At 36.1% G+C, this 26,426-nt stretch overlaps 1 protein-coding gene across 1 annotated transcript; it reads right to left on the bottom strand.

The window, feature by feature from the left end:
- Nucleotides 1–1,357: 1,357 nt before the first annotated feature.
- NPFFR2 (neuropeptide FF receptor 2) lies at nt 1,358–25,070 on the bottom strand. Its single transcript, XM_072773916.1, is given in 7 exon segments — nt 1,358–2,262; nt 7,782–7,881; nt 16,666–16,701; nt 16,704–16,850; nt 16,853–16,995; nt 19,168–19,517; nt 24,909–25,070. Coding segments are annotated over 5 exon segments (1,242 nt in total). The 5' UTR covers nt 16,989–16,995; nt 19,168–19,517; nt 24,909–25,070; the 3' UTR covers nt 1,358–1,439.
- Between the last annotated feature and the right edge of the window lie 1,356 nt (nt 25,071–26,426).

The raw sequence follows: 26,426 nt of genomic DNA, 5'->3' as shown, positions 1-26,426 counted from the left end.
ACAAATTCAGCAAGAGTGCCAGATTTAAATGCTGTGCCCAGCAGGAAATCTGGAATAATTGGTCCTGTTCTGTACAGACTTCATGTGAGTCTTATAATGATTGTTGAACATCTTTGACTAAGCACTACAAAGTAGAGCTGTCACTCTTTTCCCTGTCAGAGATTCTATCAGAGAGGAGGGCAAATTGAGGTCTCAAGTTACCTCTGTGGGAAATACGAGTTCAGCAAAGGCATGAATTTTATTTATGAAAATATTTTTTTTTAATTTTTTTTATTTATTTATGATAGTCACAGAGAGAGAGAGAGAGAGAGGCAGAGACATAGGCAGAGGGAGAAGCAGGCTCCATGCACCGGGAGCCCGACGTGGGATTCGATCCCGGGTCTCCAGGATCGCGCCCTGGGCCAAAGGCAGGCGCCAAACCGCTGCACCACCCAGGGATCCCCTGAAAATATTTTTTAAGCATTTATTTATTCATTTAAGAGACAGAGATTGAGGGCATAAGCAAGGGGAGGAGCAGAAGAAGAGGGAGAAGCAGACTTCCTGCTGAGCAGGGAGCCCAACTCAGGCTCAATCCCAGGATCCAAGGTCATGACCTGAGCTGAAATCAAGAGTCGGACACTTAACTGACTGAGCTAGCCAGGCACCCTAATGATAAAAATATTAAAAAGCCAACAATGTTATGATTTAATTAATCTTAATTATATTCTTTAAAAGAAAAAAATTAACCTTCAAACAGAAAGAAATAGTGTTTATTTGCTATTACAGTTCTTATTTCTGAGAAAGCTAAGTATATTTTGAAAGCACAAATAATTCTGTAACCTGAAATTTCAACTCCAAAAGCAAAGCTGGAATTGATAAAATGTACTCTCATGCAAAGAATTGCCCATTTATCCCACTTGGGGAAAATGGATGTGTGTGTTGTGTATATTTGTGTACCCATAATACACATACTTGACTAATACACAAATGGCTAAAATGGAAAAGGTCAAGCTTTGAAAATTGTTCTTAGAAAATGGATTTATCCAGGCAAATTTGTTTGTCAGTCTCTATATATTTTATATACCAGATAAAATATATAGAAGAATATAAGAATATAAGATTATAATATATATTAGAATAATATATATTAATATAATATAATAATAATATAATAATAATATAATAATATAATAATAATTATATATTAATATAATTAATTAATATAATATAATTAATATAATATACTTATATAATTATAATAATATAATATATTATTCTATAAGAATAATATATTCTTATAGAATATAAGATTGAATACGAACATAAAACCAGTTTTTTCACTTCTGTTCAGAGAGGGCTTTCAGTATGTTTCCTTTAGAACATTCTCAGAAAGAACTGAAGTACAAACCTATAGAAAGCAAGAGTATTTCTATATATAACTCACAGTATAGTTAAAATCATCATACCAGCTCTTTTAAAACCTCAATGCTATGAGTGACTTCCCCTAATTCTAACATCATCAATTCTTGTTTGGGTTTTTCCTCATGTGAATTTTGAATTGCAGGTCCCTGGGCTAACTGATGAGATGCACTTAGGATCGCATTGTTTTTAGTTCTTAGGGTGTAGGTTTTCTGGGGCTTTGCTCTTTTTTGGCATACCTGGAGATGAAAAGCATCTTGGAAAGCATGATGAAAATTCTCATTGAAGAAGCCATAAATGATGGGATTGATGCTACTGTTGCAAAACGCCAGCCAGTGTGCAAAAGGGTAGATGTAGATGTTGATGACCCGCAGTTCATTTAGAGATAAGTCAGCATAGTCTGACAGCATCATCAGTGTCCACAGAGGCAGCCAAGAGAGAACAAAAAGTAGGGCCACGATCAGGAGCATCTTAATGACCTTCTGCTTCTTCTTGGACACCATGTGCCACTGCTCTTTGTTCTGTTTGCCTATGTGGGGCACCGTCATTTTGAAGAGTGAAATTCCAATCCTTCCATACATGATGACAATGAGGGACAGGGGAGCTAGGTAGACGTTGGCAAACAGCACAATGGTGTAGATTTTCCTCATTTCTTGATTTGGCCAGTCTTCCTGGCACCAGTAGACTGGACTGGTTTTATTTTGGGAGTTGAGTCTCACTTGGTAATATTTTTCTTCTTGTACATGTAACATTATTGCAGATGGGGACATAATGACAATGGTCAGGACCCAGATGATTACAATAATGATAAATGCTGCCTTGATAGTGAGCTTTGGCTTAAAAGGGTAGACAACACACCGGAACCTGCAATTAAAGGCAACTATCAGTGGACCACTGCCTTATAATTTCTAACCAAGTTGTGAATTAAATTTCATTCTCTCACATTCCCCTCAAGAAACCTTGAAAGTTACGATTTGCAACAGAGAGGCATTCATTGGTATTTTCTGGTAACTGATATAAATTTCAACTCAAAGTATGAATATCTTTAATATTATTAATAATAATTATTATATTAATAATAAAGTAACCATTAATATTGTTAATATTAATAACAATAATTACTATTAATAATAAAAGTGACCATGGTATCTAGCATATATTGAACATGAATATTTAGTATTCTGTCCCAGATTCTCTTTCATTGGTTTGCATTAATTTTCTCCTTAAGTTTCCCCACTTAAAAGAGGGCAAAATAGGCCTAGAAAGGGTAAAAAAAAAAATCTTTCCCACAAGTACACATGATTTTAACACAAGTAGTCCATTTTGTTAAACTCTCCTTCATGACCTTCTATGCTCGGTCAGTTGAACATTAACAAGGATGACATAAACAGAAGCTTGAGCGATGACACAGAGGCACCCATCCAAACCACAGAATTATGAGAAATGCTTAAGCATTATTGTTTCAAGCCACTAAGTGTTTGGGTGGCTTGATTCACAGCTGTAATAGTCTGAGAGTTTCCATTATGAATTCTGATTACGTGCCTTCCAGATGTTCTCTGTCCTTTGGTGAGCATGGAAATTCAGTATCAGTATGTAGAATAACCCTGATTTCATTTTACTGCAGTTTTGCTATTGTGAGTCTTGGTGTTATTATTCATACTCACTATGATAATTATAATGATACCATATACAACTGTATAATATTTTATATTTTTCAGAGTACTATCAATCACCTACTTAATCTTCGGTTGTTGTAATTATCCTGTAAAATGGAAATATGAAAATTACTACTTTCCAGATCTGAAGATAAGAAGACTTAAAGCTTTTTAGTAGCTTACCAGCAGCTCCATATTTATCTGACGTATCTTCATATACTAATTAACTTGAACGTTGATGGCTCTGTTGTCCTTTATTGCATATGTAAGGTCTGCTGCCTTAACCTCCAAGTTTTCTTTTAGTCTTCTAATTAATGAGTTCCCCATCTACTCACCCTTAAATTATAGATAACTTCATAGGCACAATTCTAGTTATCTTGCTCTTTTTGTAAGTCAACTATTGGGGCTTCACATATTTTTTTTTTCATTTATTCAACAAATACATGTATTCAGAGAGGCAAAGATAAACATGTCAGAAAATGCTCTCTGCCAGGAAACAGTCAATCAAAATATTACGTAATTATGCTAAAGTCATGGTGGAGTTTAGACTTAGCCACTGCATTAGTCAGGGTTCTCTAGAGAAACAAAGCCAAAAGTATGTATAAATATATAGAAAGATATTTATTTTAAGGGATTGGCTTATGCAGCTATGGAAGTTGAGAAGTCCCAAGATCTGCAGTTGGCAAAATGGAGACCCAGGAGAGCCAATGGTATAGTTCCAGTTCAAATCTGAGGGCTTGAGAATAGGACAACCAATGATACACATTCCAACCCAAAAGCCATCAGGCTCCAACCCCAGAAGAGCTAATTGTTGTAGTTTGAGTCTGAGGCAGAAAAAGACTCATGTCTCAGCTCAGCAGGAGGAGTTCTCTCTTACTTGCGGGAAGGTCAATCTTTTGTATTTGGGCCTTCAACTAATTGAATAAGGACCACCCATGTTAGGGAGGGCAATCTTTTATTCAGTCTATTGATCCAAATGTTAATCTCATCAAACACACCTAGAATAATGTTTGACCAAATATCTAGGCATCCCATGCACAGTCCATTTCACACATAAAATTAATCACCACAACCAGTTAGGGAAAAAAATCCCAAGTATTCTATCTCAAGTCTTGTTCTGGACCAGTGAGCACCCAGAAGTGATGGGATTTGAAGAGTAACTAGAAGTTGAAGAGAGAAGGAAGGTTCAAGGATAAATCTTAAGATTTTCATTTAGATTGGGTTTGTGATCCTGACATTCGCCGATGGGAAAATGAGAAAAGGAGATTTTAAAGTTTTCTTTGTGGAGGACCGGTAGGAATGAAAGTTGAATTCTGGGTCGGTTTATTTTGAGGTGCTTGTTGTTGGATGTGCAGGTGAAGTTATTCAGGAGGTATTTTGAACATAAATATGAAATTTAGGAGAAAGAATCTAGAGAAATAGTTTTGGGAATTTTTTTGTAGTTTGGCTTCCTCTAAGAGCTAACCCTAAGAAAGGCATTTAGGCGTCAATTTCTCAAATAGAGATGAAGGTATGATTTTAAAACAAGTTCAATTTGGGGCACCTGGGTGACTCAGTCAGTTAAGCATCTGCCTTTGCCTCAGGTCATGATCTCAGGGTCCTGGGATCAAGACCCATATCAGCTCCCTGCTCAGCAGTGGGTTTACTTCTCTACCCCCCTCTGTAATCACTCTTGTTCTCACACTCTCCCAAATAAATAAAAATCTTAAAAAAAAATGTTCAAATTCTTTAACATACCTTCCAAAGGCCATTGAATATGGAATGGCCTTAGTAACACTTTTTTTTTTTAAGATTTATTATGTATTCATGAGAGACACACAGAGAGAGGCAGAGACACAGGCAGAGGGAGAAGCAGGCTCCATGCAGGGATCCCAGGGGATCCCAGGACCTGGGATCACGTCCTAAGCCAAAAGCAGATGCTCAACCACTGAGCCACCCAGGCGTCCCTGTGACTCAATTCTAATGAGTAGGATGCAGAAGGGACACTGTGTGACTTTCACTACCAGTCTCTCTTAGGACACACCTGTGAGGAGTTCAGCTACCTTGAAGCTGCCATGCTGTGGAGACAATATGGGGCCTGAGAAGCCCCAGTTCTTTGTCCTAGATGTTCAAGTCTTCTCAGTCTGGGCACCAAATAAGAGAAAGGCATCATTCCTGGCCTTGGAGCTGCCCCTTTAGTGCCAAGTGGAGCAGAGATGAGGTATATTTCTCCAATTAGTGAAGCTGCCCTCATCATAGATTTGAAAGCACCATGAGGCACTAAGTGGCTTGTTTTGGGAGGTGACTTGTTATACTGCAATAGATAACTGAAACTATAGAGAAATGATACACGGATGGGAAGGCAGGAAGCAAAGGCTGTGTCATATCATAGCAGGTGACCATATTTTCATCACTTTATAAAAGTCCTAAAACATGACAGATACGGATGACATTTTTTTTGGTAGGTCTATTTAATCCTAATCCTATTCCATTTTATTCAGAAATCCTAATGTTGTTATGTATCCTTTCTGTCAATGTATTTATGCTTTTACAATATTAGTCTGCATCTAAAACATTTTAAATTCTATATTATGGCACTATGTTATATGTATCATTCTACAGCTTTGAGATTGTATGCTTTTGAAATTTATGCATCTTAGTATATACATTGATCTAGTTCCTTAATTTTAGCCACCATATAGTTAATAAATATAGTACAATATACTTATTATTTTAACCTTGCTTTTTAAAATGAAATCTCTGTTTAAGAGGCATACTAGTAACAGTGAAAAAGAAATTCAGGGATATTTAATACTAAATGTAATGTGACAGTAAACCTGATAAGCTCAAGACTCAAGTAGAAAATGCAAAGGATATTAGTTTTTTAATTCATTGCAGAGATAACATAAATAATCGTAAAATTAAGGTATAGTATTACAAATTTATGACAAAATAGCACCGTTACTAGTATAAAGTAAATATTAGTATGAATTCGTATGCAAAAAACTAATAGTAACAGGATGTAGTAAACTTGGAAATAATTAGCTGCCAAATTTCAATGTAAAAAAAGGTATCTTTGGGGGATCCCTGGGTGGCGCAGCGGTTTGGCGCCTGCCTTTGGCCCAGGGCGCGATCCTGGAGGCCCGGGATCGAATCCCACATCGGGCTCCCGGTGCATGGAGCCTGCTTCTCCCTCTGCCTATGTCTCTGCCTCTCTCTCTCTCTCTCTCTCTGTGACTATCATAAATAAAAAAATTAAAAAAAAAAAAAAAGGTATCTTTGGCATTTGGTGGTTAGCATATATTGTAAATTCTGTTATCTACTTGGAAACCAAAATGCCAGATCTATAGGATGGGTTCTTAGAAATAGATTACTATTGAAAATAGAATCTACCAAGTTGTTTTTTGATATCAACAGTTCTATTGCATTTCACGTTTTTTCAACACTCTATCCTGTGTGTGTGTGTGTGTGGGGGGGTCGTGTTGTTGATTGCTTGTTTTTTGTCTTGTTTTGTTTTGTTTTGTTTTTTTCCTTTTCTTCACTTGGAGATATAGCCTTCAGGTAATTGTTCAGTTTCCCTCTCAAATCTAATTGTCATCGCCACTGCTTTACATCCACTCCCATGTAGCTTGTTACAAAAGTTTAACTGTTCTTCCTTTCTCCAATCTTGCACAACTCCAAACCTTTTCTACCTGTTTTTCTAAAATGAAAATCTAGTCATTATTCCCTTGTATAAAAAAACTTCAGTAGCTCCCTCCTGTCTTCAAGACAAATGGAGGACAGGCCCACAAACAACCCATTTGCCTCTTTTTGTGCCATTCCACCCTCCCATGTTCTAGCTAGCCTGCCTCTCTGTATTTATCTTGACAAGTATCCTACTATTTCAAGAGATGCTCCTTCTGTTTCTTCCAAAATTTCCTGAAGGATCAGATATGACGTCTTCTGTGAACCCAACACTTTCTATCCTGAGAGGTAATTTGATCACTCTCTCCTTTGTACAATTGTTATATTAGTATTACTTGTAAGTATTTGTTAATGTGTCTATCTGCCTCTACCAGAGTGTGGACTTCTTTAGGTAGCACTTTGTCTAATTTGTTTTAGATGATATACAGCCCAGCACAGTACAGGCGTACCTCAACACTATGTGAAGATGAATGTATTAGTAAATTCTCTCTTAAAATCTGGATGAAATTTGATTTATTTCACCACATTCCACCATTGGAAAATTCAAGATCCTAGTGAAAACTAGTATAACTATGATGTTAAAGACTTTGTGTCCCCCCCCAAAATTCATACCTGGAATAAGGGTTAGGGTTTTAATCCTGATTGCATGGTATTAGGAGGTAGGACCTTTTGGAGGTAATTAGGTTCAGATAAGATCAAGAGAGTGCGGTCCTTATTATGGGATTAGTGACCTTTTAAAAAGAGGAGACCAGAGCTCAAGGCTCCAAAGAGAAGATGGCCTTCTGCAAACCTGGAAAAGGTTTCTCACCAGACTCAGAGGCTACTAGTATCCTGACATTGAACTGCCCAGTCTCCAGAACTGTGAGAAATAAATTTCTGTTGTTTCAGCCATGCAGTCTATGGTATCTTGTTATAGCAGCCCAAACTAAGATATATATCATTCCTAATTATTTAATTTTAAAATATGAAAATTTTGGTAGTCTTATTAATCTTAAAAGAGTAGGATATCATATTTTGGACAGACATATCAGATTTAGTAGATTATACATTTTGGTGCTGACTTACCTATCCACAGCTATCGCGACCAAAGTAAAGACTGAAGCCGCAACTGAAATCCCCTGGATGAATCCACTGATCTTGCACATTGTGCTTCCAAAGGGCCATCCTGAAAGGGGTATGAAAGAATCTTTGAATGGATCATACATTTTTAAAAATTTCATAAAAAATATGAACAGAAAAGCATGGATATTAAGACTGATAAAACTATTTCCTAAATGATATCCAGGGAACAATCAGTGTTTCCCATTATTTCCATTAATTTCTCCAGATCTCTTTTTAGTATATTAATAATAGTGTCCGAACTTATATAGTAGTATCTTTTAACTTATCTAATCCCCTAAACAGGCTTTTGAAGGCTTTATTCTCCTCCTCATGATATAGATTAGGCAGTAAATACACAAATATCACATACCTTGCCACAGCTAGTTAGAGGCATATTTAGGATTTCAACCCCAACCTAAACCATTAGTCCTTATGTAATAAATCCCTTTAAATGAATAAGACAGGAAGAATATTGGTTTTATAACTTGGAAATATAGCCCATAAATTATGAGTAACAGGAGTTATATGTAGAATAAATAAAATTAGTATTTATTCATATATAATGCAATGAGACAATTAACCTCAGAGGTACAGTGTTATAGAGTGAATGTTTGTGCCACCCCCTCACACACCAAATTCATAAATTGAAGCCTTATGCCCTAATATATTTGGAGGGAGGGCCTTTAGAAAGTATATATTTTAGATAATACTTTAGGGTGGTGCCCACATAATGAGATTAATGCCATTAAAAGAGGAGGAAAAGACAGAGCTTTCCTGTCTATGAACATGCCCCGAGGAAAGACCAAGTGAGCACACAGCAAGAAGGTGGCTGTCTACAAACCAAAAAGAGGACCCTCGCCAAGAACCTGACCATGCTATCACCTTGATTTCAGACTTGTAGCCTCTGATATGGTAAGGAAATAAATGTCTGTTGTTTAAGCCACCTGCTCTATGGTATTTTGTTATAGTAGCCCAAGCTAACTAAAACATACTTTGAGAATAAAGAGCACTTTGCATGAACAAAAATAGTCTATTTGAATTACTGTCTAATCAAACCTCATTTACTGTAATGTTTATAAAAGAAATAGAACAGGTTGATATAACCACCCATCTGCTATTACAGGAAAGTAATAATATTCTTTCACTAGCAACTATTCTAGTTTCACAAAACAAATTTTAAAAATCTGAGAAATATGCAACATGGATTTTTTAAAAAAAGATCATACAATTTATTTGTAAAAAATACATTTACCTAATTTAAAATATTCCCAATAATCTAAATAATCCAATGATATATATAAAAAAACAAACATTTTGTCATCTATCCAGACCATTTTATTTTTAATTTTTTTAAAGGATTTTATTTATTTATTCATGAGAGACACAGAGAAAGAGAGGCAGAGACATAGGCAGAGAGAGAAGCAGGCTCCATGCAGGGAGCCCAATGTGGGACTTGATCCCGGGACCCCAGGATCACGCACTGGGCCGAAGGCAGGCTCTCAACTACTGAGCCACCCAGGTGTCCCTATCCAGACCATTTTAATATGGATGCTTGAGTGACTGTACTGAATAAAAACCAAGAGAGTGCATGTTTTCCCAGTCCTAAATTTTATTTGGCTGTTATAATATTAAACAAAGATACAAAAAGGAGTGTGCATAGCCTTTGGTCAAAAATAAGGAATAAGTTTATGACTCATCTCATCTCCTCACTTAAATTCCACTGAAGTGAAAGCACTAGGGAAAAGAGAACTCAAATAGAATATAAAGCTGGGAAAATAACACAACTGGCTGAATTATGAGTAAATGTAACCAGATGCCATTTGGTTTTCCCCTGGCCAGTGAAAGGATTACTCTTTCAGGAGGTGGAAGCAAAGGGCCTCTAGACTCTGAGTGATCAGGTGCAGGTGGAGTGGATATCACAATGATACACAAGGGTTAAGTAAAAGTATACGCTCTGCATGTAATACCATTGCCCAGAGACCCACTGAGCTCCGGAATGCAGACTGTATTATGATTCCTGTAGCAATAGATCAGAGAATTTTACTTCCGGGGAATGTGATCTTTCCAAGAAAGATCTGCACTGATGTGCAGAATTTGACAGTTGTGAATTTCCCGATGAATGGCCCAGACTAATGATGCAGAGAGTGGGGCTAACCTCAAACCTAAGGCACGCAGAGATCCAAGGCAGCCATACCATGTCTCAGTCTGAAACACAAACAGCTAAGTAGCAATTGAAATAAGGGAAACGTCAAATACAGAAGCGACTAAAATGAATAGGAAAAAAGAAACTTGGATGCCTGAGTGACTCAGTGGCTCAGTATCTGCCTCCGGCTCAGGGTGTGACCCCGGGATCTGGGATTGAGTCCCACATCGGGTTCCTTGTAGGGGGCCTGCTTCTCCCCCTGCCTATGTCTCTGCCTCTCTCTCTCTCTCTCTGTGTCTCTCATGAATAAATAAATAAAAACTTTAAGACAAAAAAAAAAAAGAAAAGAAAGTTAAGAGAAAACAAATATAAATCAGGTAGGTGAAAATGAAAAAAATATATTAGAAACCTCTAGCCAGATGTATCAAGAAAAAAGAAAGGACACAAAATTACAAATGAAAGAGAAAAAAAAAACCAACACCACAGAAATATAAAAAAATTAGAAAATTATGAAAAGCTATATGACAACAAATTAGACAAACTACAAGAAATGTCTAAATTTCTAGAAACATACAACCTACCAAAACCAAAACAGGAAGAAATAGAAAATATGAACAGAATCAGTAATCACAAACTCCCAACAGAAGTCCAGGACCAAATATTTACTCTCCTCAAACTATTCCAAAAAACAGAGAAGGAAGGAAACCTTCCAAATTCATTGTATGGGGCCAGCATTACCCTAATGCCAAAACCAGATAAAGACACTATTAAGAGAGAGAGAGAGAGAGAGAGAGAACTACAAGCCAATATCTCTGATGAACACAGATGCAAAAATCCTCAACAAAATACTAGTAAATGGAATCTAACAATACATTAAAAAAAATTATCCACCACAATTAAGTGGGATTTATTCCTAAATTGCAAGAGTGGTTCAATATTCACAAATCAATCAATGTGGCATATCACATCAACAAGAGAAAAGATAAAAACCATATGTTCATTTTCATAGTGGCAGAAAAAGCATCTGACAAGATTCAACATCCATACCTTCCATCCAATACCTTCAACAAAGTAGGGTTTAGAGGGAACATACTTCAACATAATAAAGACCATATATGAAAAGCCCACAGCTGATATCATCCTTAATGAGGAAAACTAAGAGCTCTTCTCCTAAGATCAGGAATAAGAGAAAGAGGTCCACTCTCATCACTTTTATTATTTTATTTTTATTCAGCATAGTACCATAAGTCCTAGCCAGAGCAATCAGACAACAAACAGAAATAAAATAAAGTCAGTAAGGAAGAAAGAAGTAAAACTGTCATATTTGCAGATGACCTGATACTCTATACTGAAAATCTGACTCTGCCAAAAAAACTGCTAGAACTGATACACAAATTCAGTAAATGATATAAAATCAATGTACAGATATCTTTTGCATTTCTATACACTAGTAATGAAACTGCAGAAAGAGAAATTAAGAAAACAATCCCATTTACAATTGTATCAAAAATAAGATTACCTAGGAAGAACTCTAACTGAAAAGGTTAAAGACCTACACTCTAAAAACTATAAAACACTGATGAAAGAAATTGAAGAGGACACAAAGAAATGAAAAGACATTCCCTGCTTATGGATAGAAGGACGAATATTGTTAAAATGTCTATACTCTGAATCCCTATCAAAATATAAACAAGCGTTTTTCACAGAACTAGAACAAATAATCCTAAAATTTGTATGGAACCACAAAGGACCTCAAATAACCAATCTTGAAAAAGAAAAGCAGAACTGGAGGCATCACAATTCTGGACTTCAAATTATATTATAAAGCTGTAGTAAGCAAAACGGTATTGTACTAGCACAAAAATAGGCACATAGTTCAATGAAACAAAATAGAAAATCCAAAAATAAACCCACAACTATATGGTCAATTAATCTACAACCAAGCAGGAAAGAATATCCAGTGGGAACAAAGTCTTTTCAACAAAGTGTGTTGGGAAAACTGGACCATTTTCTTATGCCATATACAAAAATAAATTTGAAATGGATTAAAGACCTGAAACCATAAAAGTCCTAGAGAGAACACAGACAGTAACTTCTCTGACATTATAGCAACTTTTTTTCTGGATATGTCTCCAGAAGCAAAAGAATAAAAACAAACACTATTGGAACTTTATCAAAATAAACTTTGCATGGTGAAGGAAACAATCAACAAAACTAAAAGGCAACCTATGAGATTAGAGAAGATATATAAAGAATTTAAACAACTCAATATCCAAATCCAAATTATCATATTAAAAAATGGGCAGAAGATATGAACAAACATTTCTCCAATGACAACATACAGGTGGCCAATAGATGTATAAAAAGATGCTCATAAGCACTTGCCATCAGGGAAACAGCCCAAGTGTCCATTGACTGATAAATGGGTAAAGGAGATTGTGTGTGTGTGTGTGTGTGTGTGTGTGTGTGTGTGTGTGTGGTGTAAGATATTATTTGGCCACAAAAAAAAAAAAAAAAGAATGAAATCTTACCATTTGCAACTACACGGGTGGACCAAGAGAGTATAGTGCTAAGTGAAGTAAGTCCATCAGAAAAAGATGAATACCCATACGATTTCGTGCCTATGTGAAATTTTTTTAAAGATTTTTATTTACTTATTCATGAGAGACAGAGAGAGAGAGAGAGAGAGAGGCAGAGGGAGAAGCAGGCTCCATGCAGGAAGCCCAACCTGGGACTCGATTCCGGGACTCCAGATCACTCCCTGGGCTGAAGGCAGGTGCTAAACTGCTGAGCCACCCAGGGATCTCCATGCCTATGTGAAATTTAAGAAACAAAACAAACTAGCAGAGGAAAAGGGAGAGAAGCAAAACAAGAAACAGACTCTTCACTATAGAGAACTAATGGTTACCAGAGGGTAGGTGGGTAGGAGGATGGGTTAAATAGGTTATGGAGATTAAGGAGTGTGCTTGGCATGATGAGCACCAGGTAATGTATGTAAAATTTTTTAATAAATTTATTTTCTATTGGTGTTCAATTTGCCAACATATAGAATAGCACCCAGTGCTCATCCCATCAAGTGCCCCCCTCAGTGCCCGTCACCCAGTCACCCCCATCCCCCGCCCGCCTCCCCTTCCAACACCCCTAGTTCGTTTCCCAGAGTTAGGAGTCTCTCATGTTCTGTCTCCCTTTCTGATATTTCCCACACATTTTTTCTTTCCCTTTTATTCCCTTACATTATTTTTTACATTCCCCAAATGAATGAGACCATATAATGTTCGTCCTTCTCCGACTGACTTACTTCACTCAGCATCATACCCTCCAGTTCCATCCACGTGGAAGCAAATGGTGGGTATTTGTCATTTTTAATGGCTGAGGAATAGTCCATTGTAATGTATGTAATTTTTGAATCACTATACTGTACATTTGAAAGTAATATAACACTTAGCTGGAATTAAAATAAAAAGATAAACCTCAGAGATATAACACATTGTATTGATGAAATGTTCATGATAGTTTAAGAAACACAGAGAAAATAAAAATAGCTCAAAGAATTTAAAATATGACAACAGAAATGTAGACTTCAATATAATATCTGGAAAGAAAATTAAGAAAATCTTTGAAAATAGAACAATAAGGAACAGAAAATGAAAAAGATATTTAAAAAGTCAATCTAGAGCCTCCAATATCTGACTAGCATGAATTGAAAAAAATAAAATGAAGAGAATTATACAAGAAAATTCCCAAAAATTAAGTGGCATTCTATTCTTGATTGAAAGCATCTGGTTTGTTTCCAACACAATAAATGAAAAATAAAAAGACTTATCCAAAGTATAATTGCCTGAAATTCAGAGCACTATAGACAAAGAGAAGCCCTGAGAGTTTTCAGGAAAAACAAAACAAAACAAAATGCAAATCAGGATAAAAGAAACAAGAGTCTAATGTTAATAGATTTTTCAGCAGTAATATCAGGTTTCTCTGTAGTAACAATAAAGACATTTCCATTAAAATTTTGAGGGGAAAAATGTCCAGCCTTGAATACTTTATACCGCTATCTATAATCAAATATTAGGGCAGAGTAAAGATAATTGTAGACTAGATCTCAAGTGATTTTATTTATTTATTTATTTATTTATTTATTTATTTATTTATTTATTTATTTATATATTTATGTCAAGTAAGCCTTTATGCTTTTGATCTTTTACAATGCAGTTATTTTTTTTTTTTTTTAAATTTTTATTTATTTATGATAGTCACACAGAGAGAGGGAGAGAGAGGCAGAGACACAGGCAGAGGGAGAAGCAGGCTCCATGCACCGGGAGCCCGACGTGGGATTCGATCCCGGGTCTCCAGGATCGCGCCCTGGGCCAAAGGCAGGCGCCAAACCGCTGCGCCACCCAGGGATCCCTACAATGCAGTTATTTTTAATGGGTGACAATATATCTGCCTCATAAACTTTGCCTTTAGACAAGTGATTTTTTAAATATTAATGCACACTTTCTCAGGTAAGCGTTAGAGAAATAAACCATAAAAGAATATATAGGCTTCAAAAACAGGATTGAGCATGAAGAGAGGTGAAGAGAATTGCTAGCGTCTCAGTGAAGGGACATCCCAGAGCAACAGCTCCATGCCTGAAGAGCAAGATGTCTGAATAGAAATAAAAGGTTAAAGAGAACCAGGAGGGAAGATCTCCAGAGGAAAAAAAAAAAAAAAAAAAAAAAGATGCAATCCGCAGGTTGCCTGATATATTTGAAGGTATTTGCAAGAACTTAACGCGTCTGGGAGAGAACTTGAGGATATATGACTTATAAATAGTACATACTCCAAACTAAGCAAATCCAAATATGATGCTTTTATTAAATCCAAGAAAACATTTCATAAGAAAGAAATTGATATCCTACCACTCTACCTGCCTCAGTAGGGCTAGGATGCATATAATAATAGGAATGTATACTCTGCACACTGACTTAACTAGAAATTATAATTACATTGGGAAAATGAGAGGAAGCAAATAATGTGAAGGTGTATTTGTATGTCTATGTATGTATGCATCTGATTGCATTTCTACACAATTCCAGCCAATCCTGCTTTCTCAACTTCACTTTTGGCAGTATCTGACAGTTGCTATGGATTTATGTTCTTTTGTTCTATGTCGTTTCAGTGGAGTCTGGTGAGGGAAACTACCTCTTGCGGTAGGAGATATTTAGTACAACTAAAGTGCATCTCCCACAGTGTGAACAAAAAACATTACAATGGAAACATGTTGCTTAGAAATATGAGAGTAACTACCAAAGATAAAGGCAAGATGCTGAATGTGACTGTCTCCTGTGAATGGAAAGGGTACTAATGTGTATGGAGAAGTTGAGATAACACTTTCATTATAAATATTTATGGGGGGGGGGGGGAACTGAGAACATTTTTTACTGGCAAAAATGTTCCTTGAGAGCAATAACAATAATTTGAATCAATTTTTTCATTTCTTTTGCCTAATAGAGTACCTTAAAAATGTACATTTTTGATATTTTTTTTAAAATGCTAGACCTCACAAAAAATGCAGAATCTATGAGTACAGATGCTAGAAGAGGCACTCTAAGACTCTCCCTGGCTCCCTCTCCATAGAAAAGAAGGAAAAAGAAGTCAACTCTAAAGAGAAACCTCTTATTCTTCACTAAACACTTCCTGAATACTATGAAAAGCTAAGAACTATGATAGAGCTCATGCTGTTCTAAATATTTTTGATATCATTTTTTCTCTTAAAATGTTTTTAAATTAAATTAAATTAAATTAAATTAATTAAATTAAATTAACATATCCTGTATTATTAGCTTTAGAGGTAAAATTTAGTGATTCATTGGTTGCATACAACACCCAGTGCTCATTACTTCAAGTGCCCTCCTTAATGCCCATCACCCAGTTACCCCATCCCCCCACCCACCTCCTATCATTTTTTCTTATACTGATTTGGAATATATCTTGAATACTGTTCATTAATTAATACAGCAATACTTATTAAGAAGGTACTTATGTACCCAATATTGTTCTGGGAGCTGGAGATACACTGCCCCTGCGCTTCTAGAGTATATAATGTAGTAATGCAAGCCAGAAGGACTGTAGGCTAGTACTCTAACAGCTACAGTGTGAAGTTACTAATGTTGCATATGTACATTACCACTGACAAACTACCACTTTTTGAGAAATCAGGGACTGCTGCTCCATCTTCCCTCAAAAACTATTGGAAATCTCCCTAGCTAACCACAAGAGGGCCTCAATACCTGTTTGTTAGAGTGAAGACATTGTATCACTGGAAACCAGACTTACCAGTTTCTTGAGCTTGACGGTGTATAATATTACCAATAATATTCCTACCACATTATATGTGCCCTGAACTATATCAAGAAAATTCAAAGTCTTCAGTAAGAAATGATAGATCTGATTCTCTGATGACCTGCAGTGAATTCTCTGTAAAAATGAATTTCTATTCTTCATCTCTGTCACTTGCTTTATTTTTACCCCTACTTCTTATTATTCTCAACTACTTATGCTATATCTATTGGTTTATTGTCTCTCTCCTCTCTTAGAATGTAGAAGCTGGAGCAGTTCTTGGAATTCCATAAATATTTGCAAATGAATAGATGGCCCTGCCAGGTGCAGGGATAGGGGACAGACATTTCCTCCCATTATCCTTGCACTGCACACAAATCAACATACCTGCTATAATATTGTCCAGCAGCGTGATAGGCATAAAAATATGCCAACCAATAAATCACTTATTGCCAGGTTCAAGATTAAGAGATTAGTGACTGTGTGCATATGTTTGTTCTTCATTACAGTAAAGCACACCACCGTATTTCCCACCATACACAGGAAGAAGATCAGAAAGTAGGAAATAATGAGATTGCTGCCACTTGAGGCTGGTGAAGATAGTAGTCCACATAGGTAATGTTGGTATCTGAGTATAGGTGATACTTGGTGTCATTGACACTCCAAATGTCATGCCAGTTTTCTGAAGAGTTCAACCATTTCTCACTCATGACGGACCTGAATGAAAGAGAAGTAGAAAAGAAAAAGTATAATTAGAAGCCAGTAGAACATAAGTTCTATATCTGAGTTTAAGAGGAACACTTTTAGAATGCTAAGGGATTTTGATGGTCCTTCTATAATCATTAATGTTTCATGGAACTGAGTTATAAATAAAGCATTCAAATTATTAGGATCTTAACCAGGAGGGTTTGAAATTTCCACTTTACTATTATTTTTTATATCCTCAATATCCTCTGTGTTTCACTTTATTATACCTCCTATCCATTTGCAAAGTTTCAAGGGAAATTCTGTTGGCTAAACCTTTTAAAACTCCCCTTTCTCCTGTCTTCAGGTATCATAACCTGTCAAAACCTACTTGTTCCTTTAAGGCTTACCTGTTTTTAGCTTTCCTGGCAATTTAAACAAGCTGAGTTGTCTGTGTCTTCAAAAGTGCCTTTGAAATAAGCTTCTTGTAGACTCCTTATTCTGCTTTGACTCAATTAACTGAATATTCTCTTTATATATGAACAGGTAGCCTCTATGCTGTGAATTTCTTAAAACAAGTCCATGCTACTTGCCTTAGTTTCACTTAACATAATTGCATTCACATAGTATGTATTCGATAAATATTTTTATTTAGAATCTATATACCTTCATGAAGACATTTCAGTCAACCTTGTGGGTCAGAGGTCCTCAAAGAACATGCCTAGGTTTGGTGGTTTACTGGAAAGATTCAGACGTTTAGCATATAGTGTATTCACAGCTAATATTTATTATAGCAAAAGGATACAAAGAAAAATTGGCAAATAATAAGACACGAAAGGTAAAATCTGCAGGAAACCAGTCACTAGCTTCTAAGAGTCTCTCTCAATGGAGTCACACAGTGGGTTAATTCTTCCAGCAATGAGTTTGACAACATTTGTGAAGTGCTGTCTACCAGAGAAGCTCCTTAGAAACTCAGTGGCCTAAGATTTTAATTGGAAAGTGGTCACATGGTACCTTCCTCCTGCCAGTATCAAAATTTCAGACCCCCAGATGGAAAGTAGGTGTGCAGTATGAACAACGTTGTTTGTACAGACTAGGTATAATGAGCTGTTCTGTCACTTATGGGCACTTTATGTCAATATAGGGAACCTTTTCTGATTTAAGCTCCCAGGCTCTAACCAAGGGCAAACCTTGCAAGTAGTCCTTAATGAAGATCGCAGGCTCAGGCCGGCTTGTTAACTCTTTTCTGCATACTTTGTAAATTGATTGGACAGAAGGTTATATGTGCCCTTAACAGAAAGTGAATTTGACAGTAGACTTACACAGTTGAGCTCCCACAAAAATCTTCACTTTTTGGCAGTGGTTTCAATTAAGACTCTGTAAAGGCTCTAACCTATGGAGTTTAAACATGCTGCTTCACTCCTATCACCTAAAGAATCAGCTGTCTGAAAGAAGAGTCTATATTCTTCATTCTTATATCAAATACTTATTAAAGTGACCAAGTCTGCAATAAGTTGTCACCAATCGTGGGCTATCCAGACTGCCAGACACACGCAAGTGAACTATGACCACCACTCCCCATTTTGGTTATCCATTTCTCCTTGGACTTTGTCCTGTTGCCTCTATTACTATGGTGTTATTGTTAATTTTACTGCATTCTTCATTCTTTCCTTTTCTTTCCCCTATGTACCCATATGAAGACTTAAGGACAAGAAGGTGGCAGTATTTACTTCCTTCTATGTTGGATGATCTAAACTAAACTCTGATGATGATTCCTAAAAGCTATTACAGTGATTAAGTAACTAATTTATGACAACTTAAATTGCTAAAATAATTGAAAAGGAGAGCTAGGGAAAATGGGAAGGATAGAAATGTTATAAATGCACATGCTTAAACTGGAGGTGAATCATTAGCCATCATTATAAGACAGTAATAATGCCTAATATTTTAATTTTCAAAGCACTTTCAAATATATCACAATATATTTGAAATATATTTGATGTCAGCATTTTTTTTTAATTTTTATTTTTTATTATTTTTTATTTTTTAATTTTTTTGGACGTCAGCATTATGGAGGCATAAGATGTCCCTCCCTTTGCATGCCCTCTTGACAATGAAAATTCAACATCTGTCTGCGAACAGAAGTGATTCTGTGGGAGCTGTGGGATCCAGCACCCACAGCTGTGGAGGAGAAGTCCTACTCACCTGTGTACTGGGTAAGAGACGGACGGACCTCCTATGGCTGTGGAACCAGCAGAAGCCCATGAGCTGGCCCCAGTCCCTTCCACCACCGTGTGGTAAAACCTGGCCAGGGCCGAATTAGGAAGATGAGTGAGCCTTTGTAGAAATCCAGTTTTCCTGAGGAGAGATTCCAGCACTCTCTTGGAGCAAAACAAGCAAAAAGCAGAAATGAATCTGGAGTCATTGGAGAGGGGAGGAGGAACTTTGCCAGTGCCACTCTCTCAGATCTGGTCCTGGTTAATAGCCAATATTGGGGAAAAAATTGTTGGACTTCTTTTCACTGGAAAAAGACTGGGTTCCCATTAACTTGTAATCTGAAAAAAAGAAGAAACACATGGCCCTGAATAATACTGTTGTTACTAATGCATGGTGTGTCAAATGTTGCATAAGTCTCTGTCAAAGCTAAGTCATATACTAGAGGGTCTGTGATTTCATTGGTAAAATTAAGTGAAAACCAGACTTATGCAAATGACGCCCCTCCAGATAAGGCAATGCATTTTAAAGCTGAGTTGAACCTGATTGATAGAAAACGTGTTAAAATTGGTTATCCAGAGGAGGAAGAGAATTGGACTTTAGAAACATTGCACATTCAATTAAATGTCCCCATCAAATTATACAAAAAGTTTCAAATAACTGTGCGCAATTGAAGATAAACAGTAATCGAGATTGCAAAAGGACACCAAATACCTTTATACATACAGTTCATACAGTCACTATGAAGTGCTTTTATTCCCTCCTTCCCCCACCACTGGGCCTTCAAATCAAATCTTGGTGGTTATCACAGCATTAGAAGCATATTCCTTACTGAAAATATTAAAGGAAATGGAGTAAGACAAAAAATAACAATGAGAAATGTGTGGCAAAGAAATACTAACTGAGGTCAGAAAGAATTTGGGGGAGACGTCAAAGCAGCCAGCCAGTAATCCTTTTCTGCCCCAGACATAGGAGAATAACCCCCAGGAAAAGAAAGGAAGACTGATGATTCAGACTAATGTTCTTGTGGACTTAACAACTGTACATCAAGGTAGGGTCATGATATTTGCTAGCATGATAAGCCTTCACCTATTTAAATTTTTAATAGGATAGTCCTTGATAAATATTGCTCATAGTAAATAAGCACAGAATCTATGGATTTATGAAGTGTGACTCCCTAGAAAATGTCATATAAACCAGAATACAAAATGAAGACATTTCATGGACAGAACACTCACCTTGCTGTTAGGTTATACAACTAAACCTCACCTGGAGACCTCATCTTATACTCTGAGCCAGAGTGAACATCAGATGTTTTAGGAAGAGGGATCCTAAAAAGCCACCCTCAATGTCCCATACCTTCTTTGATTAAGCTCTTTGATTGCCTATATCTTTGAAGTTATTAGTAAAGCATGAAAATGAGTAAGATCTCTGACTTTAAAAAAGTAATTCAGGTTTGAGCGATAAAATCCAATAGGCATGGATAATTAGTTTTTCATACTCTTATGTCTGGAAATATATAATCTTTTAGTCTATCTCCTACCAATCTTTTTACTATACATATATACTATATATATAGTACGTGTATATATGTATATGTATATATATATATATATAAACACACACACACATATATATTAAAGATTTTATTTATTTATTCATGAGAGACTGAGAAAGGCAGAGACATAGGCAGAGGAAGAAGCAGGCTCCATGCAGGGAGCCTGATGTGGGAATCGATTGTAGGATCTTGGGATCACGCCCTGAACCAAAGGCAGATGCTCAACCACTGAACCATTCAGGTGCCTCTTTTTATTTTATATTTTAGATAAATTACCCTGGAAAGAAAAATAATACTATTTTAAAGGAGGTAACATATTCCATTGGGGTGAGAACTGTTTCATTTAGAAAAATACTTTGAGGAATTGCCTTTATATGAGAAGGAGACCACCCCCATATAACCTCATCCTCTAGGGCATAATAAGTGAGTAGAATATCCAAAATACTTTATGATATTTGAATTATTGTCTTAATTATTTTATTATCTCTGAGCATTTTGATATCTATTCTGTGCTGATCACTATATGAATTGCTTTATTTGTGTTGACCTGTTTAATCTTCCAGTATGAAGTAGCTGCTAAAAGCATCCCAATTTAGTACATAAAGAAGATAAGAGATGTTAAGTAACCTGATCCAGGCTCCACAACTGACAACTGGAAGAAACAAGAAACACATAAAGAGGTCTCTTTCCTAAGGTTACAAAAGTAAGCAACATAGCCAAGGGGGGGCAACTTGAGAGTTAGAATCTGACCAGAATGAAGTTCCAAGGATGAATATGGCCAAGGGACTTCTAGAATCCATGTCCAAAGTTTATTTCAAACTACTCCCTGCCTACAACGCAAAACTGTCAGCAAGAGTCCACTAAGCACAGGCTGCCTTTGTGGGAGACATTTTTTTAAATATCAAGGGAAGTGTTTTAACATTTGGGTTAGTATAAGGCAGAGAGAAAAGAACAACTATAAAGATTGCATTATGTAGATCTAGAGAATTCCTAGAGATACTGTGGAAGGGGAATAGACAGATGGATGCTGGATCCTCCAAAGCACATAAGACAGTTTGTGTGTAATTTACAGTGAACAAGCATGACTTGTCTGATGCAATTTAAAGCAACTATATTCATATTCTGCTGATCCCTTTAATTTTATTATTTGCGGCCAATTTCGTCCTTGATCCCAGGTGAAATTTGAAAGTTTTATTACTTTTCTAATCACTTTCTGATAATAAAAACAGTATAGTAATTAATATGTCTAAGTAAGCATAATAAACAAAATTTTAAATTTCTACCAAGGATGCCTCCTTGTCTTTTTTTCTTTGCTGACTTGCTCTGCAGTATCTCCACCCCTATCTTGTCATTCTCAGTTCCCATCCTTGCCAGCATTGTGAGTGGACAAGGAAAGGGTGGTGGAAAGGGGCAGGGAAAGCCCAGGGTTGTTATGAGGTGTTTTGGGGCTAAAAAGAATTTTAAAGCTGACCTTCGTTTTTGTGGGCACTTTCCTGGGCTCTTTAGACATGTAGATTATTGCTGTGGATCCCTTATCAATAGTTCTCCCACGTGAGGACATTCATCTCTGGCTGCTGGCTCTTTCCTTGGCCTCGAGGAATCCAGTTGCTCACCTTGCCATAAAATGTCTGTGTTAACCATCATGCAGGTGAGCTAATTACCCTGGCCCCAGGTTAACATTCGCATATCTTTTGTCCAGAAAGACTCTTAGAGAGTAGGCTGGCCAGTGTCACCAACTCCATGTCGATCTGCTGTGAGAGTAACGTGCCAGCCAGCCAGCAACTGGCACTTTGGATGTCTCGTGTGTGAGGCAGACACAAGTTCACCGTATCCTCTGAAATATCACGTTCATATGTTAAACTGTCTGCTTATCTCCGTCAGTCCCTCTTCTAAGCAGGAGCTGGGGACAATCCCCCCCACCTCTCCATCTGGTAAGCAGGTGGTTCACCGTACCTCAGCAAACCTCCCTCAATCCTTTTCTACTTTGTAATTCTGGGCCTTTTAATTTCTTCAACCTGAGGATAAATGCTGCTTGGTACCTTCTTTTACAAGTCTGTACAGTGGCCCACATAATTGTCTTGAGGTTTTAGCTGAAAGTAAAACTAGATAATTTTTCTTCCTTTTTTTTAAGATTTTATTTTTAAATAACCTCTACCCAGTATGGGGCTCAAACTCACAACCCTGATACCAAGAGTCGTGTACTTTACTGACTGAACCCGCCAGGCATCCCAAGAATAGTCTCATTTTAATATTCCCTTACATAATTATCAGATAGTTAAACCCTAAAGACATGAGGTTCTGGGAATATCCGAGCAAGCAACACTCATGTTCGAAATTGGAATTATAAAAAAAAAAAAAAATTTTTGTCAGTTAAGGATATACTACAAGTTTTTGTTCAGCTCAAAAAGTGCTCTTTCCAAGAATAAATTTTCTTTGGTAAATTGATCTGTTACAAGATGTACTACAATTTATTCAACCTATCACCTGGTGTCGGACGATTGGAAATTTTCCAACTTTTCTAGTGTTAAAGTAATATTTTGATATTTCATCACTTATTAGAGTTTTCTAGAATATTCTTAAGATGGGAATCAAAAATTAATAATCGTTTTTCTGCTCTTGACAGATATTACTTATTGTCAAAATGCTGATCTTCACAATTCTAGTGGTGCTTAAAAATGTTCCTTTTTGGGGGGTGCCTGAGGGGCTTAGTCAGCTAAATGTCTGACTCTTCATTTTAGCTCAGGTCATGATCTCAGGACCCTGAGATCAAGCCCCGCATGGGCTCTGTGCTCAGCGGGAAGTATGCTTGATATTTTCTTTCCCTCTGCCCTTTCTTCCCACTCTCTCTTTAAAAATAACTAAATCCTTGAAAAAAAGTTCTTCCTTTCTTGCCTATACGAGGCACTAAAATTCCCCACTACTTTTTAAATTTTACCAATTTACTATTTTAAAAAATGGTTAACTTATTTAAATGTATATTTTAAAAATACTAATAAAATTGAACTTTAATTCCAGGTTTTTGGAATTTGTATTTTTTTATGTGAGCTGTTCATTTCTTTTCTTTTTTCATGCTGAAATATTCATTTTTAGGTTGTTAATAAAAGTTCTCTTACTAGGTATTTTACCCTTTGTTACATATATTTTATATGCCATTTCTTGCTAGCATTTTGCCACTTAATTTTTACAGTGTTTTTAGGTTAAAAATATTGATATGCTTGTGTAGTAAAATCTATTATGTTATTTCTTTGAATTTTCTCTAAAATACTTTTTTCCTGGAAGCATGTAAATATTCACATTTTATAGTATTTGAAATGTTTTATATTTTATAATTTTAATTAAGCATCACTTCTATATTGTTCATTTGGAGAAGTCCTTTAAGATTGAAATAGTGTTATCCTGAATCTGAGTTTTAGCTAAATTTCCTTCATATTATGAGTTAGCATTACTCAAATACACATGCTCCTGTGAGTCTTGCAGAAATTTGGCTGCTTTTTATTTTCTTTCTGAACACCTAAATTTACCTGTCAAAGTATATGTTATGTTGAAAATTAAGCAAAGAGTTTTCAGATATATCAATTATATATATTCCTTGAAAATATTCAATATAAACCATGCCACTTAGTATTGTCAGTATTTCATACACTTAAAATCTGACCCAAAAAATGCCATTATACTATAGTCGTTTACAGTTCTTTCCTATACAATATGTCTTTATAATTGATCCTTAAATATTTGGACTACAGAAAGATAACAGATTTCCCAATTTCCTGTGGCACCTAACGATGCTCTATGAATATATACATTGCACATAAAACCTTCTTTAATTTGAATATTCCTTTGATATTAATAGCACACTTCTGGTTTTATGCTTGTACCCATTTTGAAGGAAGAACTGATTTCTAGGAGTTAATAACAACCATATCTTCTGGAAAGACCATATGAATATAAACACAATGGAAGAATCAAGAGGAGAAACTATTTCTGAGTCACCCCTAACATGAACATAACTGGTCCTAGGCATCCCCAGCCCACTTTATCCCACTCTCAGCTATGTATCCATTAGGGTTATGAAGTTTGAATCTTGGATGATTTGAGAAGAAAATAAATACAGTAGTAGTTTACCACTCTTCAGAAACGTATAAAAACATTTCACATTTTCAACCAGGGATTTTACCATTCATCATGTTGTAAGCATTTGTGATAAAGCGATGGCCAGAATATTTGTTGTCCTGGCAGCTTCAAGAAATTGAGGTTCTACTTGTTATGAATGTTCCATGTTCCAAAGATGAATTTTTATTCATCTTCCAAATAGCCCCAAATAACAGACTTATTATCAAGGGGAATTTAGGCCTGGCCGGCACCCTAACACCTTTTATTCTTATGGTTGCTTCTTTACTTCCTGTGAAAGACTGTTTTACTATCAGCAGAAATGGAGAGAATTAAATGTGGCTGAAGGCTTATGTGGCTATAGCAGAGATCCAGAAATGTGACTGCCATTTACTTTCTCATGGTTTTTACCATTCCAAGACCTCTTCATTCTGCTAAGAAGCCACAACTAAACTGCTCATTAAATGTTCTGCCAAGAATGCTAATCCTCAAAAACATGACCACCTTTTGAGGTAATCCTCAATTTTTCAAGAACGGTTTTAGAACATTGCCTGATAATTTTCTTAATAGATGACCAGATGAACATTTGTGACTTACGGTAGTTTGTGATTGAGTCTACTTTAATTTCTCATATAAAAGTTTCTTGAATGACTTCTGATAAAATTTATTTGGGAGGCACTTTTTTCTGATGAAGAATTCACAGATTATTAATAGCGAATATTTTCTATTAGTCCAGTTTAGAAACAACATAGGACTATCACTAATTTAGTGTTACTGCGTTTCCTTAAAGGCAAGGCTACTGTCTTTGTAGTATTTCTATTTGACTACAAACAGTTCTTAGATTTTAAATTAGTAAGAGAGGGCCCTAAATAGTTTTTTCATGAATCAGGTCACAGAACTGGCTCTCAAAACAGTGCAACTTTCAATAAATCATTGATGTTTGCATCTTCTAGGCTGGTCTCAGCCTTATAATCTCTCCTTGTTCCTATATATTAAGTTGTCGTAGTAACTTTTTAAAATATTTTATTTTTCATGTTTCTTCAGTTGTTTAGCTTTTTTTTCAAAGACTTCTCACTTGTTCTGAGTGAAGTCCATTCATTTATCTGGCATTCAATTTCCCCCACAAGGTGAACCCAATGGATCTCATCAGCTTTGTCTCTTTCAATTCTCAATACTCAGGTTTCTTCACTAAGTGAGTCAAATGGTTAAGGAGAATGAGCCCGTAGGAGTGGATTTTGTGGGAGCCATAGAACACATAAAAATGATTTATAAGATTACATTTAATGTATCTGCATATCTGAGTTTCTAAAAACAAAAATCATACTTTTAATTAAGTAACTCCTATAAAAATGCGATATTAAGGAAACTATGCTCCATATCCTGTGGTTTTGTGAAAGTGCTGGCTAACAACCTTACTCAGGAGTATCCTAGTTGGAGAATAAGTTGTAGTTTCCCTCAAGAGGAACACTTCATTCCAATTGATTTTTTTTCTCATATTGTTCCTTGAGGGGTCTTCTTGTTTCCCATTTCTTTCCTTCTGTTTATGATTTTATGCATTCTTTCATCTTTATCCAGGAACATTTCC

Source organism: Canis lupus, chromosome 14 (genome assembly GCF_048164855.1).
Source record: "Canis lupus baileyi chromosome 14, mCanLup2.hap1, whole genome shotgun sequence".
NCBI classification, from domain to species: Eukaryota; Metazoa; Chordata; class Mammalia; order Carnivora; family Canidae; genus Canis; species Canis lupus.
The sequence above is the reverse complement of the archived record's forward strand: the minus strand, read 5'-3'. Positions and strand labels throughout refer to the sequence as shown.